Source organism: Monocercomonoides exilis, assembly GCF_001643675.1.
Source record: "Monocercomonoides exilis strain PA203 chromosome Unknown scaffold12-1864167, whole genome shotgun sequence".
Lineage (NCBI taxonomy): Eukaryota > Preaxostyla > Oxymonadida > Polymastigidae > Monocercomonoides > Monocercomonoides exilis.
Genome location: NW_027150557.1, coordinates 1,339,996 through 1,353,911, shown reverse-complemented (window position 1 = coordinate 1,353,911; position 13,916 = coordinate 1,339,996). Strand labels below are relative to the sequence as shown.

At 34.6% G+C, this 13,916-nt stretch overlaps 4 protein-coding genes across 4 annotated transcripts; 1 reads left to right on the top strand and 3 right to left on the bottom strand.

The window, feature by feature from the left end:
• Positions 1 to 99: 99 nt before the first annotated feature.
• MONOS_11423 (putative Serine/threonine-protein phosphatase) lies at positions 100 to 2,443 on the top strand (the record flags this gene model as incomplete). The annotated part of the gene is made up of 12 exons (XM_067863953.1): positions 100 to 120; positions 204 to 219; positions 282 to 326; positions 415 to 560; positions 607 to 729; positions 786 to 896; positions 951 to 1,049; positions 1,118 to 1,228; positions 1,344 to 1,424; positions 1,592 to 1,681; positions 1,786 to 2,035; positions 2,084 to 2,443. 11 exons carry the CDS (start codon positions 100 to 102, stop codon positions 1,945 to 1,947), a joined length of 1,005 nt encoding a protein of 334 aa, XP_067731316.1. The 3' UTR covers positions 1,948 to 2,035; positions 2,084 to 2,443.
• A 1,996-nt stretch (positions 2,444 to 4,439) lies between these two features.
• On the bottom strand, positions 4,440 to 6,041 carry MONOS_6696 (Rab32B2; the record flags this gene model as incomplete). Its single annotated transcript, XM_067876945.1, has 9 exons — positions 4,440 to 4,755; positions 4,868 to 5,072; positions 5,180 to 5,288; positions 5,379 to 5,550; positions 5,608 to 5,630; positions 5,688 to 5,690; positions 5,752 to 5,813; positions 5,878 to 5,913; positions 5,957 to 6,041. The coding sequence occupies 9 exons, from the start codon at positions 6,039 to 6,041 to the stop codon at positions 4,719 to 4,721; spliced, it is 732 nt and encodes a 243-aa protein (XP_067731315.1). The 3' UTR covers positions 4,440 to 4,718.
• A 105-nt stretch (positions 6,042 to 6,146) lies between these two features.
• Positions 6,147 to 10,437, bottom strand: MONOS_6697 (uncharacterized protein). Its single transcript, XM_067876946.1, has 3 exons — positions 10,305 to 10,437; positions 9,268 to 10,261; positions 6,147 to 9,183 (listed from the first exon to the last, which is right to left on the bottom strand). Exons 1-3 carry the CDS (start codon positions 10,377 to 10,379, stop codon positions 6,434 to 6,436), a joined length of 3,819 nt encoding a protein of 1,272 aa, XP_067731314.1. The 5' UTR covers positions 10,380 to 10,437; the 3' UTR covers positions 6,147 to 6,433.
• Positions 10,438 to 10,548: 111 nt separating this feature from the next.
• On the bottom strand, positions 10,549 to 13,278 carry MONOS_6698 (putative Palmitoyltransferase SWF1; the record flags this gene model as incomplete). The annotated part of the gene is made up of 9 exons (XM_067876947.1): positions 10,549 to 11,342; positions 11,494 to 11,632; positions 11,857 to 11,991; positions 12,070 to 12,185; positions 12,246 to 12,316; positions 12,512 to 12,580; positions 12,656 to 12,826; positions 12,894 to 12,988; positions 13,045 to 13,278. The coding sequence occupies 9 exons, from the start codon at positions 13,276 to 13,278 to the stop codon at positions 10,675 to 10,677; spliced, it is 1,698 nt and encodes a 565-aa protein (XP_067731313.1). The 3' UTR covers positions 10,549 to 10,674.
• Between the last annotated feature and the right edge of the window lie 638 nt (positions 13,279 to 13,916).

Sequence of the window (13,916 nt, the reverse complement as noted above, 5' to 3'; positions counted from 1 at the left end):
TTGAATTTTCTGAATGAAAATGACTTTTTGGATAGTCAATTACATAATTTTGTTGTATGGCTTTTATTGATCTTTTTAGTGGATTTTTTCAAATTTAGGATGGCTCGACCTCTTAAAAAGGTATGCGCATGCATTAACATGATGAAATTAATTTCAATCCTTTTTAAATATTTTATCTTCTTTGCCTTTTTAATGAATCCAAGACCACTTCAAAGATCAGTTTGCCAAGCTAACCAACTCCATTTGTTAATTAATTTTTCATTAAAAACTTTTAAAAATAGCTGATCCATTGGACGTCCCAACACCTGTTACCCAAGATTATGTCAGTATGCTCAATTTAAAAAATTGAATGAAATAATTTTTATTTCAATTGTGATGATTTATTGAAAACTAATTCTCAATTTATTATCAAAGCTCGACTTTTAGACGCATTAAAAGCTCAAAAAAGATTATCAATAACGCAAGCTAATTGCTTGTTGGCTCAAGCACGAAAAACTCTTGAAATTTTGCCGAATATTCTGGAAATTAACGTTCCAGAAGGAAAAGAGCTAACAGTAGTGGTATGTTTCTGTCATAAAAAAGTTATTTTTGTTATTGTTATTTTAGGGAGATACGCATGGCCAGTTTTATGATCTTCTTAATCTTTTTGAAAAAAATGGAATGCCCTCTCCTGAAAATCCATATCTAATTAATGGAGATTTTGTAGATAGGGGATCTTTTGGGACTGAAGTATGCTAATTTGTTTTAGTTGAATAGCAAAATTTTTGTTGTTTTTTCTTTTTCAGATTTGTTTCTTATTATTCGCTTTGAAAATTGCATCTCCTGATTCAATACATCTTCTTAGAGGAAATCATGAATCTGCTACGTGCACAGCTGATTATGGATTTCGTGATGAAGTGTGAATTTGCTTTTATTAGTTTTATTATAAAAATATAAAACCTATAAATTAGGTTCATGATAAATACAATCCAGCAGTATATCAGAATTTTTTATTTGTTTTCAATGCACTGCCATTGTGTGCTGTCATCAATAAATCAGTTTTTGTTGTTGTGTGTATTTTTTTTTTATTTTTTTTTTTCATTTTAAAATATTGTTAATAATTTACTTTCAATGTTAGCATGGTGGCTTATTCACAAGATCTCCAGTGAAATTGAGCGAAATAAAATCTATCGATCGATTTCATGAGCCAGGGGAAGAAGGAGGCGAATTACTAATGGCACAAATGCTGGTTTGCATGTTTTTGATATTTGTTGTCCAATGGAATTTCAATTCTACATTTTCACTCTTGAATGGGTCGATGTGAATATTCTTTTTAAAAAATCTATTTTTTGTTCACTGTAAAGTGGAGTGATCCATGTGAAGCAAGAGGGTACAAACCAACACTTCGCCCATTTGGATGTTCTTTCGGTCCTGATGTGACAGCTGTATGTTGCGAAAAGGAGATTAATGAATAATGCTTTTTCTTTTGTATCAAGAAATGTATTTTTTTGAAAAAAAATAAAATCTATTTAGGCTATTGTTGAACTTCAATGTTGACTTTTTTGATTTATTATTTCTTTTTGTAATTTTTGTATTCTTATTGCTTTCATAGGAATTCTTGGCAAAGAATGATTTAGAAAGAATTATTCGCTCACATGAAGTTAGGCAACAGGGTTATTCCATGGAGCATGGAGGCAAACTTGTTTGTTTCATTTTTTGAAATATGGCATTTAATATGGAAATGACAAATAACAATTATTTTGAACAATTACTTCAATGAACATTAACTTTTTAAATACAATTTAGATAACTGTTTTTTCTGCACCTTGTTATTGTGATGAGAGAAATAAAGGAGGCTTTTTAAGACTTTGCGGAGAGTCCTGCGAAGTGAAATTTCTTCAGTTTGACACCGTGCCTCATCCTGCATGCAAAATGTATTTTGATCAGAGTGGCTGCAGGGGGATGTGAAATAATGAGTTTTTTAACACTGTGTCTTTGGACGAATTTTGAGATTTTGAAATTCAAAGTCGTCCATTCATCACCAATTCTGACAAAAGTTTGCTCTTATATATTATTTCTAAATAAGCTATCTTTTTGTTTTCAGAAATTTTATTGTCTTCACGTCATCTATCAATGTTGCTTTTATATGTAAAATAATTTCATTTCATTTATTTCGTTGTTTTAATGCGTTTTATGTTTCGAATTCTGTTTTAGATGATTAATTTGGAATTCACTTCTTACTTAATTCTTTTCATTTACTGTATTATGTTTTGTCGAAACTATTTTATTTCTAAAATGAGGAGTCTTTATGATTGTTCAACGAACAAATACTCATTTTTGAGAAATGTCATTATTACCATTGGTAGAAAACCCGGTAGTTAGTGGAAAACCCGGTAGTTGGCTATTCATAATTGTCAATTTTTTCAACGTTGAAGTCATCTCAATTAATTTAAAACATTTTTATTTTTGTTTTGAAAGGTGTTTGTGATAAAATATTTAATGATTGCAGAAAAAACTTTTCGAAATTTGGAGAGAAAATTATTGACTTTCATTTGATCAAAACCATTAAAATATGAAAAGCATGCCAAAAACTCAGCTACAGGGTGTAGTTCATGTCTGCCAATAATATTTCATTAAGAAGTTAATAACAAATTATATTTCTCTTACTATACATCAATTTTTTTAGTGAACGAGCACACAAGCTACATGTTTTGATTGGAGCGTGCTTTTTGGTTGCAGGCTTTCCAAAAGAAAGGTTACGGTTTGTTATTTTTTTGTACTATGTTTATTTTTTTATAATTTGCGATGTAATTAATTAAATTCATTAAAAGAAAATGTTAATAGCAGCATTTATCAACACAATTATTTTTTTAGTTTATTGTTTTAAATCTGTGCAACGCATGCGTGGCACTTTGTTTTTATGTTATTTATACAAAATACTAACTATTATTTAATTTTTGATGCGTACAAATGCTTTTTCAATGAAAATTTTATAATATATTATTTATAATAATTTGCTCTATTCTTTTTATATTCAATAGTTTATCTTGCGCCATTTTTAAATTTCTTGTATTTTTCACAGTATATTATGCGTGTCAGCCTTTATCTTTGAAATTCTTTTTTGTCACATTAATAGAAGATAAGTATATTTGTTTCATTTATTAGCATATTTTTTTTTTATTGCGTTAAACATTAATATATTTTTCAAAATTTGTCATGTCATTTAATGTTTACATTTTAACATGAATTGTGTGCATTTATATTTTAATAAATTACGCTTATTAATGACTTTTATAAGATATCTCATTTTTCTTAAAAATCGAATCAATGAATGAAAATACTTAACAATGAATAACTTAAGAAATTGTTTTTGAAGTTCATTTCAATAATAATTATTTCTATACCCACAACAAATTAGAAGATAAGAGTGTACATATTATCAAAGAAAAATATGCTAATAAATGAAACAAATATACTTATCTTCTATTAATGTGACAAAAAAGAATTTCAAAGATAAAGGCTGACACGCATAATATACTGTGAAAAATACAAGAAATTTAAAAATGGCGCAAGATAAACTATTGAATATAAAAAGAATAGAGCAAATTATTATAAATAATATATTATAAAATTTTCATTGAAAAAGCATTTGTACGCATCAAAAATTAAATAATAGTTAGTATTTTGTATAAATAACATAAAAACAAAGTGCCACGCATGCGTTGCACAGATTTAAAACAATAAACTAAAAAAATAATTGTGTTGATAAATGCTGCTATTAACATTTTCTTTTAATGAATTTAATTAATTACATCGCAAATTATAAAAAAATAAACATAGTACAAAAAAATAACAAACCGTAACCTTTCTTTTGGAAAGCCTGCAACCAAAAAGCACGCTCCAATCAAAACATGTAGCTTGTGTGCTCGTTCACTAAAAAAATTGATGTATAGTAAGAGAAATATAATTTGTTATTAACTTCTTAATGAAATATTATTGGCAGACATGAACTACACCCTGTAGCTGAGTTTTTGGCATGCTTTTCATATTTTAATGGTTTTGATCAAATGAAAGTCAATAATTTTCTCTCCAAATTTCGAAAAGTTTTTTCTGCAATCATTAAATATTTTATCACAAACACCTTTCAAAACAAAAATAAAAATGTTTTAAATTAATTGAGATGACTTCAACGTTGAAAAAATTGACAATTATGAATAGCCAACTACCGGGTTTTCCACTAACTACCGGGTTTTCTACCAATGGTATTGTGAATTTTTGTAAAAGTTTTTGAAATTATTTTCTGATATAATCAAGCAAAGTGTGAGTAACAATTCGTTTTCTTCAAATGTGAGCAAAGATTGAACTTTCACAACATGTTGTGAAATTAATACAATTAATTGGTTAAAGTTTATTGCCTGTTGAAGGAAGATTCAAGCTTTTTAACTTTAAAAGAGTCTGAGGGAAATAATGTGCAGTCTTCATCTTTCAAAGATTCAGAATAAAAACACTTTACAATCAAATGAAAACAACATTGTTAAAATATGAAATTTAATAAGAAAATAAATATTTACAGATTCATAATGCCTCTGCATTTTGTGCAAAAAAAGCACAACGTCAGAACAAAAAAACTCTCATATGAAAATAACTGAATAGAAAGTGAAGTGAAAACTTATTGAGATTAAAGATTTAAAGCATGTTAAACTTCACAGACAGATATACAACATATTGTTATTTGATTATTAGCAAGAACATTTGGACTTTCCATCTTCTTCAGTACTAATAAATAGAAGGCAAAAAATATTATTTATGAATAAAAATTTCAAAAAAAATTCAAAATTGTTTTAAGAATGTTCATCAAATAAAACAAAAGAAATGAAATTGTGGAAACCTTTTTGACGTGTCAACTTTCTTCATTTTCGGTCGTGACCTCTCTTCATCCTCAAGTGTAGTGTATGCGGGATGAACATGCTCCTCTTCATCTTCATCATCTCCTCGTAATGCGTCTCCTTCTTCAGTTCCTCCACCTCCTGCACCTTTTGCATCAATTCCTGTCAAAGACAAGATAGATCGAACCAGCATTCTTACAGCAGAATCTATGATTGTAGATATAATTGGATTGCAGTTTGAAATCGTTTTCAATGCGATAATATCATTGTTAAACGTTTGTCAAACTGTCAATTTTTATAAAATAATCTCAAACCAATGTTTTTATTTGTACGTGCTGATGTTTCCATCCACCCAACAAAGCCATTTTCTTCAACAAATCTATTTAAATATTCTCGATCGATTGACACCTCTGGAAGATCACACTATTTTCAAAACAAGTGCATATTTCAAAATTTAAACAGCATTTTTGCGATCGCAATAACAAAAAATAAACGTTTGTTGCAATCCCAAACCTTATTGGCAAGAAGCATGAACGGGATAGAACGGCCATCAGCAAGAGATATTCTTGAATTTATATCTTCTTTCCATTTCAAAGAAGTTTCTAGTGTTTCTGGTCGAGCTAAATCAAATACTATCAGCGATGCTATTGCATGCTTATAATAGACGGATGTCATATGTCCAAATCTAAATTGTCATTCCGATGATAAAAAATATTTATTTTAAAAAAAAGGCGCAAAAAACCGTTCATGTCCTGCAATATCCCACTTGAAAATAAAAAGAATTATAATTGCTATTTGGCATTATCAATAAAAAGAACAAACCAACTTTTAGAAAATAAAAAAGGAAATTTCAGAATGAAACATTTATCACAACAAATTAGCAAACCTGCAATGAAATTGTAACTCCATCGCCCCAATCAATAGATTTTTCACAGTAATCGACGCCAACTATTCAGTTATAAACAATAATAATCAAGGACTTTGCAACGAAATAAAAATTAAAGAATCAAACTTGTGAGCTTATAGTTTGTATTAAACACATTGCTCACTTAAGAAATAGTTAGAATACCACCAAAAATCTGAATTCAAACCATATCTTTTGATCAAAGAAGTCTTCCCAACAGCATAATCGCCAACAACAAGGACCTTAAAAAGATACTGTGTGCGCTTCGACATCACTTGCCACTTTCTAAAATATGTAAAGGCGAAATATTTTATTAAATGGATATTAAAAATAACGCAAAAAGCACCTTGTTTGCGCTGAAAAAGTGCGTCAAAATGAGCAAGCTGATCAGGCCCTTTGATACTTCAATTTCTTTTTTCATGTTGATGTAAAAAAAATATGAATTGCTGTTAATCGAAAAAATAGATTGAATAAATGAAAATTAATATGCTGTTTAACTTAATAATAACCAAATCGCGTTGAAAAATGATGTGTACAAAGAAACAAAGAATTGTTTGATTTCATTTGAGAAAACATAAACAAAGAAAAATGTTTAGAAGATAATTATTAAGACATTATATCAGTGAAGCAGAAGATGCGTTTTTCATGTTTTCCTTTCACAAAATCACTTGGATTCATCTTTTATCTCTTCATTAGTTTCTTCGGTTGCAGGAGCCTTTTCTTCCGCATTTTCGTTTTCTTTCTTTTCATCAGTTGTTTGTTGAGTTTCAGTTTCAACTTCTGTTTTTTGTTCCTCTTCTTTCAAACTGTCATTCTTTTGGGATGCCTCAAATGCCTTGTCAGCCTCTTCCATCTGACTCAGAAGACTAACCTTCTTTTTTGGTTCTTCATTGTTTTCTTTTTCTCCTTCTCCTTCCTTATTCTCTTCTCCGCTCGGCTTCGATGCCAAAAACTCTTCCAGCAGCTTGTTTCTCCTTCTTCCTCCGCCTCTCTTTCCCAACAGAAGAGCCCCGCTGTCATTCTGAGAGGAACCTTCTACTGACAGCACAGAAGCATCCAATGAATTGCTTTCATTCTGTTTGCTTTCACTTGTCATAAATCTCGAAAACAATGAAGAAGCAGCAGAAGCAGCAGCAGAAGAAGAAGATGATGATGATGAAGTATTTTCGTTGTCTGCCTTCAAATTGACAGGCACCCATGTCAGCTTCATCACACAGAGTCCGATGTTGTCTCTGTGTGTTGGGGCAGTCGCGTCTGGCACAAGAGGAACAGCTCCTTTTGCTTCATACACATCGCCTGCTGCCTTCACCAGCAGCGACGCCATGTTCTGTGCAGACAGAGAGGAGATGGCAGCATCGCTGTAGAAGACTGAGTGTGAAGAAGGAGATGATTCATCTGGAGATTGAGAAGAAGAAGAAGAAGAAGAAGCAGACGACTGTTGACTTGCTTCGTCCTTTAATCTCTTTGCCTCGTTCTGAATGAGCCGAGGAATAAGATTGGCACATGCAGATGGCTTGATCACATCCCAGAAGCCGTCACTTGCTGCCACACACCACAGCGGCAGAGGAGCATCCACACTCACTGCGCTTTCACCTTCTTTCTTTTCACTTTTTTCTTTCTTTTCTCTTTCTCTTTCTGCCTCTTCATCCACACAGAACCGCACATGCTGCTCAGAAGGCTCCAACTTCACCATTTTCGTGGCAGCCAATGCGATTGTCTGGGGCGACTGGAAATCTCCTATTGATCGTGTGACCATCATGCCATTCACACGAACAGTGGTGCCAGCATCGCCTCCTTCTTCGCCTTCTCCTTCGCCTTCACCGCCCTTTTTGCGGTTCGGCATCTCCACCACGTCTGCCCCTTCTTTGCGGCAGCGCTCCACTTCAGCAGGATTTGTGGAGACGTGCCGCTCTGTCATCTCAACAGGGAAAGAAAGAGAAGAAGAGGAAGAAGAATTCTCCTTTGTTGATGGAGGATACGAAGAAAAGAGCCAACACTCTGAATCTCCCACATTCCCACTCACAAGCTCATATGATCCACCAACTGTGTATGAATCAAAACGACACAGCTCTGCCTCTTCTGCCTTCACTCCTTCTTCGCTCTCTGTTTTTTCCTCGTTCTGATTATCCTCAGAAGATGCTTCATTCATCCATTTCTTCATGTCCTTCTCTGTCACTTTCCGCAGCTTCCCTTCCAACTGCCTTGCCATCGTTTTTTCGCTCAGCGGTGCCACAATCGACTTCCCATTCCCATCAAAGTGCTCATTCCCTGTGTTCAGCACCACACCAGTGGCTGTTGCCCCCGCCATTGTATAATACTCCTTCCCGTTCTCCTCTTCTCCTCCCATCCCGTTTGTCCCGATTCCTCCTTTTCCTTCTCCCATCTCTGCATCAATCGCCTTGATTGTGTTGCGCAGCACCTCCTCCAGCGACGGGCTGCCGAGCATCGCAGCTGCTGCCAGCTTCTCATACTCCTCCAGAAAGATTGGGCAGAAGCGCATTTTGGCGAAGTGTGCCGCTTCTCTCCCCCGCTTGCCGTCGAACGAGTGTCCGTCAAACACACAAATGCCGCTCCGCACAGGAAACGTGCCTGTGAAAGAGAAGCCATTCACATCATCCTCCATCGACTTCTTGTTCCTGTCCACGGCACTCCCAATAGAAGACTGCAGAGTCACCACGCCACTCCAGTTGCGCGGAAGAGCCTTCTGCTTTTGAGCTATCCTCGACGATTGAACAGCCTTTTGTTTATTATCATCATCATTAGCAACTGCAACAGCAACAGCAACCTCCGCTGGCACAGACAATTGTTCATTGTCTTGTTGTGTGGAGGAAATAGCCAAAGACGATGATTGCTGCTTTGCTGCTTCGGAGGGTGCTTCTGCTGGATATGCCAATTGACTGTTAGAAGAAGCAGAAGCAGGCACAACGTGAATGTCGCTTTGTCCGTCTTTTCCGATGAAGATGTCAGTCAGAAGATCTGACTGCTCCAGCTGAGTCACCTGCATCAGTCCTGTTGTGTCAAGAGATGTTGACAGCAGAGACGAGGAAGAAGAAGAAGAAGATGATGATGATGATGAAGCTGAAGCAGGAGAACTTGAAGATTCGTCTGCAACGGCTGCCTTTTCATTATCAGTAGTCGTCTCCTTTTGTTCTGCAGTTGCTTCGTCTGTTTTAATTTGCTCTGGCTGTTTTGGAGGAAGAGTGAGCTGTGCGATGACTTTCCACATTCTGTCCATCTGCTCCTCGTATTCGTGTGACGTGACAGCCGCCTGCGACAGCGAGTGTGGACCTCTCAATGAGCTCGACGAGGCACGTGATGAAGGCGTTGAAGAAGAAGAAGCAGAAGTAGTCGACGGACGGGTTATAACAGAATGTCGCGGAAGAGAAGATGTACTTGTGGGTTTTGGAGGTAATTCTGTGAAAAAGCAAAATTAATTTTGAATTTGAATTGAAAAGTTAAAAAGATAAAAAAATAGCGCTGACACAAATAATAACAGACCAGATCCAGGTGCATGTTGGTCCTTATGTTCGTCGTTCTTTGTTGATTGAACTTTTGCAAGTTGAGAAAGAACAGATGCAGTGACAACAGCTTTTTCTTCTTCACTCAAAAATCCTAAATGTTTGGTGACTTCTTGGCGAACAGTACTTTCCGTCCATAAAACAGATTTTACTGTTCTTGTTGTACCGCCAAGAGAACGAAGTGACGATGAGGATGATGAAATTGCGCTGGTTCTGGGCTCCTTTTGCCGCGACGCGCTTGCAGGTCGATTTCCCGTTCCAAATAGTGATGGACGCGGAAGAGAGCTTGAAGAGCTGGACGGGGTGTGTGTTCTTGTTGTTGGTGTTGATTTTACATCACGTATCTGATGTCCCGAAGTAATTGGACGAGTCACTGTTGAGGCTGTTTTGGCACTGGCTTTGATTGTTGGAATCCCCGTAGTGTGAGTTCCGTTTGTAGGTTGTGTGCTGGAAGAGCCAAAGCCTCTCCTAGTTGTAGTGGTTGACGCAACCGCTTTAGGTGCAGTTGGAGGTCTGACTGAAGATGATGAGCTTCGAACTCCCATCCTTTGAGTCGAAGAAGAATTCGCTCTTTGAGTTGAAGAGGAAAATCCAAATCTGCTACTAGAACCGAACGTGGACCTGGCTTTTGATGCTGTTTGCGGTCTAATTGAATGAGTTGAAATCAAAGATGTAGATTTAGCGCTTGAAGTCGGGCGGGCGGAAACAGAGCCAGAAATTGGACGCCTGATTGTTTGGCGAGATTGCAATGTAGTTGATGGGCGTGGATTTAGCTCTTTTGCTTGATTTGCTGGTTGAGCTGAACGCTCATGAGAATGGCCTTCTGGAGGAAGTGGAGTTGCTGTTGGGTCATGAGTATGAGGTGAAACTTGAAAGGCATGTTGATTCGAATCCACAGGTGATGGAGACAATGGCTTTTCTGTAGCCGCAGAAGCATCAGAAGAAATTTTGTGAGGTGAAGTCTGTTGAATAATCTGTGAAAAAAAACAATCAACTCAAAGAAAAAGAAAACAAAACTGTTTCCTGGATAACTTCTGGCATTGTTTCGTTTTGTCCATTTAAAGTGTTTTCATTGCTTTCAATGGTTGTCATGCCGAATTACCAGAGAATTTGGTAGATTTCGAAGAATTAAAAACACTCGATCAACAATATCCATAATCAAGTAATTTTTCATTTCAAAAATACAATTGATTTTTCCGAATAGCGAAATTTGTCGTCTCTTGAATAATTTTCTATATATTATAAATAATCAGAGTTATCACATGTAATTTCAATTATGCACATTTTACAGCATTTGAATGCGGCTCAATAACTTTACTTATAACGGAATAACAATTTTAAAAACGAAAAAGTTCTCAAAAAAATTATTCTACATAAAAATTTATAATTACTTCTTTTTAATTTTTTCTTTGTTATGACTTCCTTCTTTCGCTGCTTCCTTTTTCTCAAGTTTCTTTTTCGGTTCTTTCCCAACTTTCGCTTTTGTCTTTTCCAAAGCCTGACTCATTTTCTGTTGTTGTACTCTTTGCACTGGGAATGCATTATATCTCTTTAGTATTTCTTCTTTGCACCCGAGGAAAAGCTCTTTCCATTCTTCAGCACTCAACGTCTCATCGACATTCTCAAGCTCTTCCTTTGTAAAAGTATGTCTATTTGTGCGGTGTTTGGCTTTACCACTTTGATTGCTTGTATCTTCATCATCCTCTTCCTTCTTTTGCTCAGCTTCTGAAATCTGCCTCATCAGAAGCTTCTTCCTCCTCTCGTCTTTTGCTTTTCTTTCTTTGCGATGGCGCTCAATTTCTCCGCCTGTTGGCTCATTCATCCAATGAAATCGAGGGCGGTTGGGGAAAGTGTGTGGAATAACAGAAGAAAATGTGGTAGTTGGAGTAAATGTGGATAGTTGCTCTTGTTGGAGTGAAGAAGAAGAAGAAGAAGAAGAAGAAGATGGAGTTGGAGTTTGAGTTGGAGTTGATGATGAATCTGTTGTGAGTGGATGGATGTTGCATTGTCGTGTGTGTGGTGGGATAATCACTTCCATCAGATTGCTTATCAGCCCTGCATTTGAAATAAAACATTGTTAATAGAAGGGCAATATAAATATTAAAAATAAATAAATAAATAAAGAATAGAAAATTCTAAAGTGGAATATCCAAATTATTAATTTCAAAGCTCTTTATCATTCCCACTCATTTATTTAGTCTGATACCTTTGCTGTATCTGTTCACATGCTTTTCTTTGAGATCATCCTTCAGATCATCCACATAAGTTGGCGGAAGATCGCGAATAAAGGACTTTCCTTGCACAATCTGCATCGCATCTTTCCTGTTCTGCTTCAGTCGCTTCCACTAAAATGCAAATGAGATGGTTGAATTAAATGTTAAATAATTTAATATGTTGCAAGAGAAGGTGGGAAAATATAGAATTATTGGATAACATGATCAGTTGTGAATAAGAATGTATTTGAAGCAAAAACACAAATGCAACTCACTTAGATTACATGAAACTTTAAAGAAGGCTAAAATATTAAGTCTCATTTCACATATAAGCAAATCACTTGCATTTAGCACACCTTTAAAGTTTCAAGTGTCGAAGTGTTTGTGAGGAAAAGATAAACATGATAGAAAAAGAAGCTCAGCAACGCAATGCACAAGCAGACAGAGAACATCACAGCTATCGAAGTCCACATGCGATGGTTCAGTATCACCTGTAGAAGCATTCATTGAAAAAAAAAAGGAATGTTAAAGAATTCATTAAATGCTTTATTATCACTCGAACATCACACAGTCAGAGCAATTTTCCATCCAATTGTAATGACTTGCCCATTACGCAATCTGACTTGTTTTCCAAACATGCCATCAGCATTCACAAAATAATACAGAAGCTTGATTGCAACATATGCTGCATATGCAGAAGCAAGAGGTTAAGAAAGTGGAAATGAAACAAGAGAAAAAAACAGACCAATGTACCCGCACGTCACTCCGTTCGTCAGCAAAAATAGCAAAAAATAACGATAATTTCCAGCACCAACACTAATTTTTTAATTTTTTCAGCACAGTTATTGGTTAAATGTGAAGTATATTTTCAAATAATATATTGGCGATTCATGTAATATTTGATTCGTCAAATGTTGCAAAAGAGCGCAAACCAGTTATTAATCCTATTTGTAAATAATATTTCGAAAAAGCTCATTAAAGATAGCATTTAAATGAACAACTTTAACACACCATGGGCAATGATGATCGTTTCTAGCTATGCAACATCCACAAGTTGAGCAATGACGAGTTCGAGGTGGTCTAATAGTAATCATAGAACCAAATGAATGCATAAATAATTAACGAAAGATATTTCTAACAAATTATTTCACAAGCTTTATAATCCCGCAATGTTTGCAGAAGCGAACTTCTGAATGCAGATACCCATCGTATGGATACGCCTTTTCAAAAATTGGATAATTCAATTTTGTAACAACACCAGGATCTGCTTTGCATGCAACAATAAACGATACAATTGACAGCGTTATTCCAGCAAAAATAAAAATGCTTGGAACGTGGTTAAATAAAAAGGATTCTGTTTTAAAAAAATGACTTTATTCAAATGAAAGCAAACTTGTGAAGAGAGGACATATGCTTGCCATCAAGATACAAAAAAATTCCGAAGAACCATGCGATATACATCCCAATAGCAAGACTCATGTAAAAAATCTTATGAAAAGAATATGTAGCAATATTGTTGAGGTGAAACAAAAGAAGGAACACACTTGCATGCATGGATTCTTCTCAAACATTATTTTATTGAAGCAAGCCTCAAAACAGTTTGGTGAGCGATAAGAGCGTCCATTTGATGTTTGTTCTTGTTTCTTTTGAGGATGGCAGAGAGCATAGAGCTTGTTAACAAAAGTTCCTCTGAACACTGGAAGCCCTCCAAAGATGAGTACTATCAACAGAAAAAACAAAAAGACAATAAGCAAAGCCGAAATTATTTCAATTGACATAAAACATAAATATCAAAAAGAAAATATTAAGGTTAGATAATCTTAAAACTTTTAATTCTCAATATCAATTGTGTTTTAGCATTTGATAAAATCTAAATGCTTTCAAAAAATTAATGTGAGCATTGTCGACATGAATGACGATGAAAATTTATGTGTTTTTAGAAATTTCTCTAAACTTTTATCATAAAACAAGTGAAATTATTCAGTATTCAATGTGTTATTTTCATTGTTTTGCCACTCAATAAAATATAATTCATAAAATTTTGAAAAGAAATATCGAAATTAACTTTTAAAAATTTCATGATCAGAATTGCCATTAACTAATCCTTAAAAGAATAAATCATTATTTTAATCTTTTTTTAGCTTTCAAAAAATACTTGCATATAAATTTTGGTATGGAAGTTAGCTTTCACATGAATGTTATGTATTTTTCTTTTATTTAATTTTTTCTTTTTTATTCTGTGATTATTTTTGTGTATATGACAATTTGCCGTTTTAATCTTCATGCAAAAATACTGTAAATTTCAGAAGATGACAAATACAGAAAAGTTTTCAGGTATGCATGTTTTGCTTTATTTGAATTTATGATGATTACGATTTTTCCATTTATTTTTTGAAGAATTGTTTTCTGAACTCGA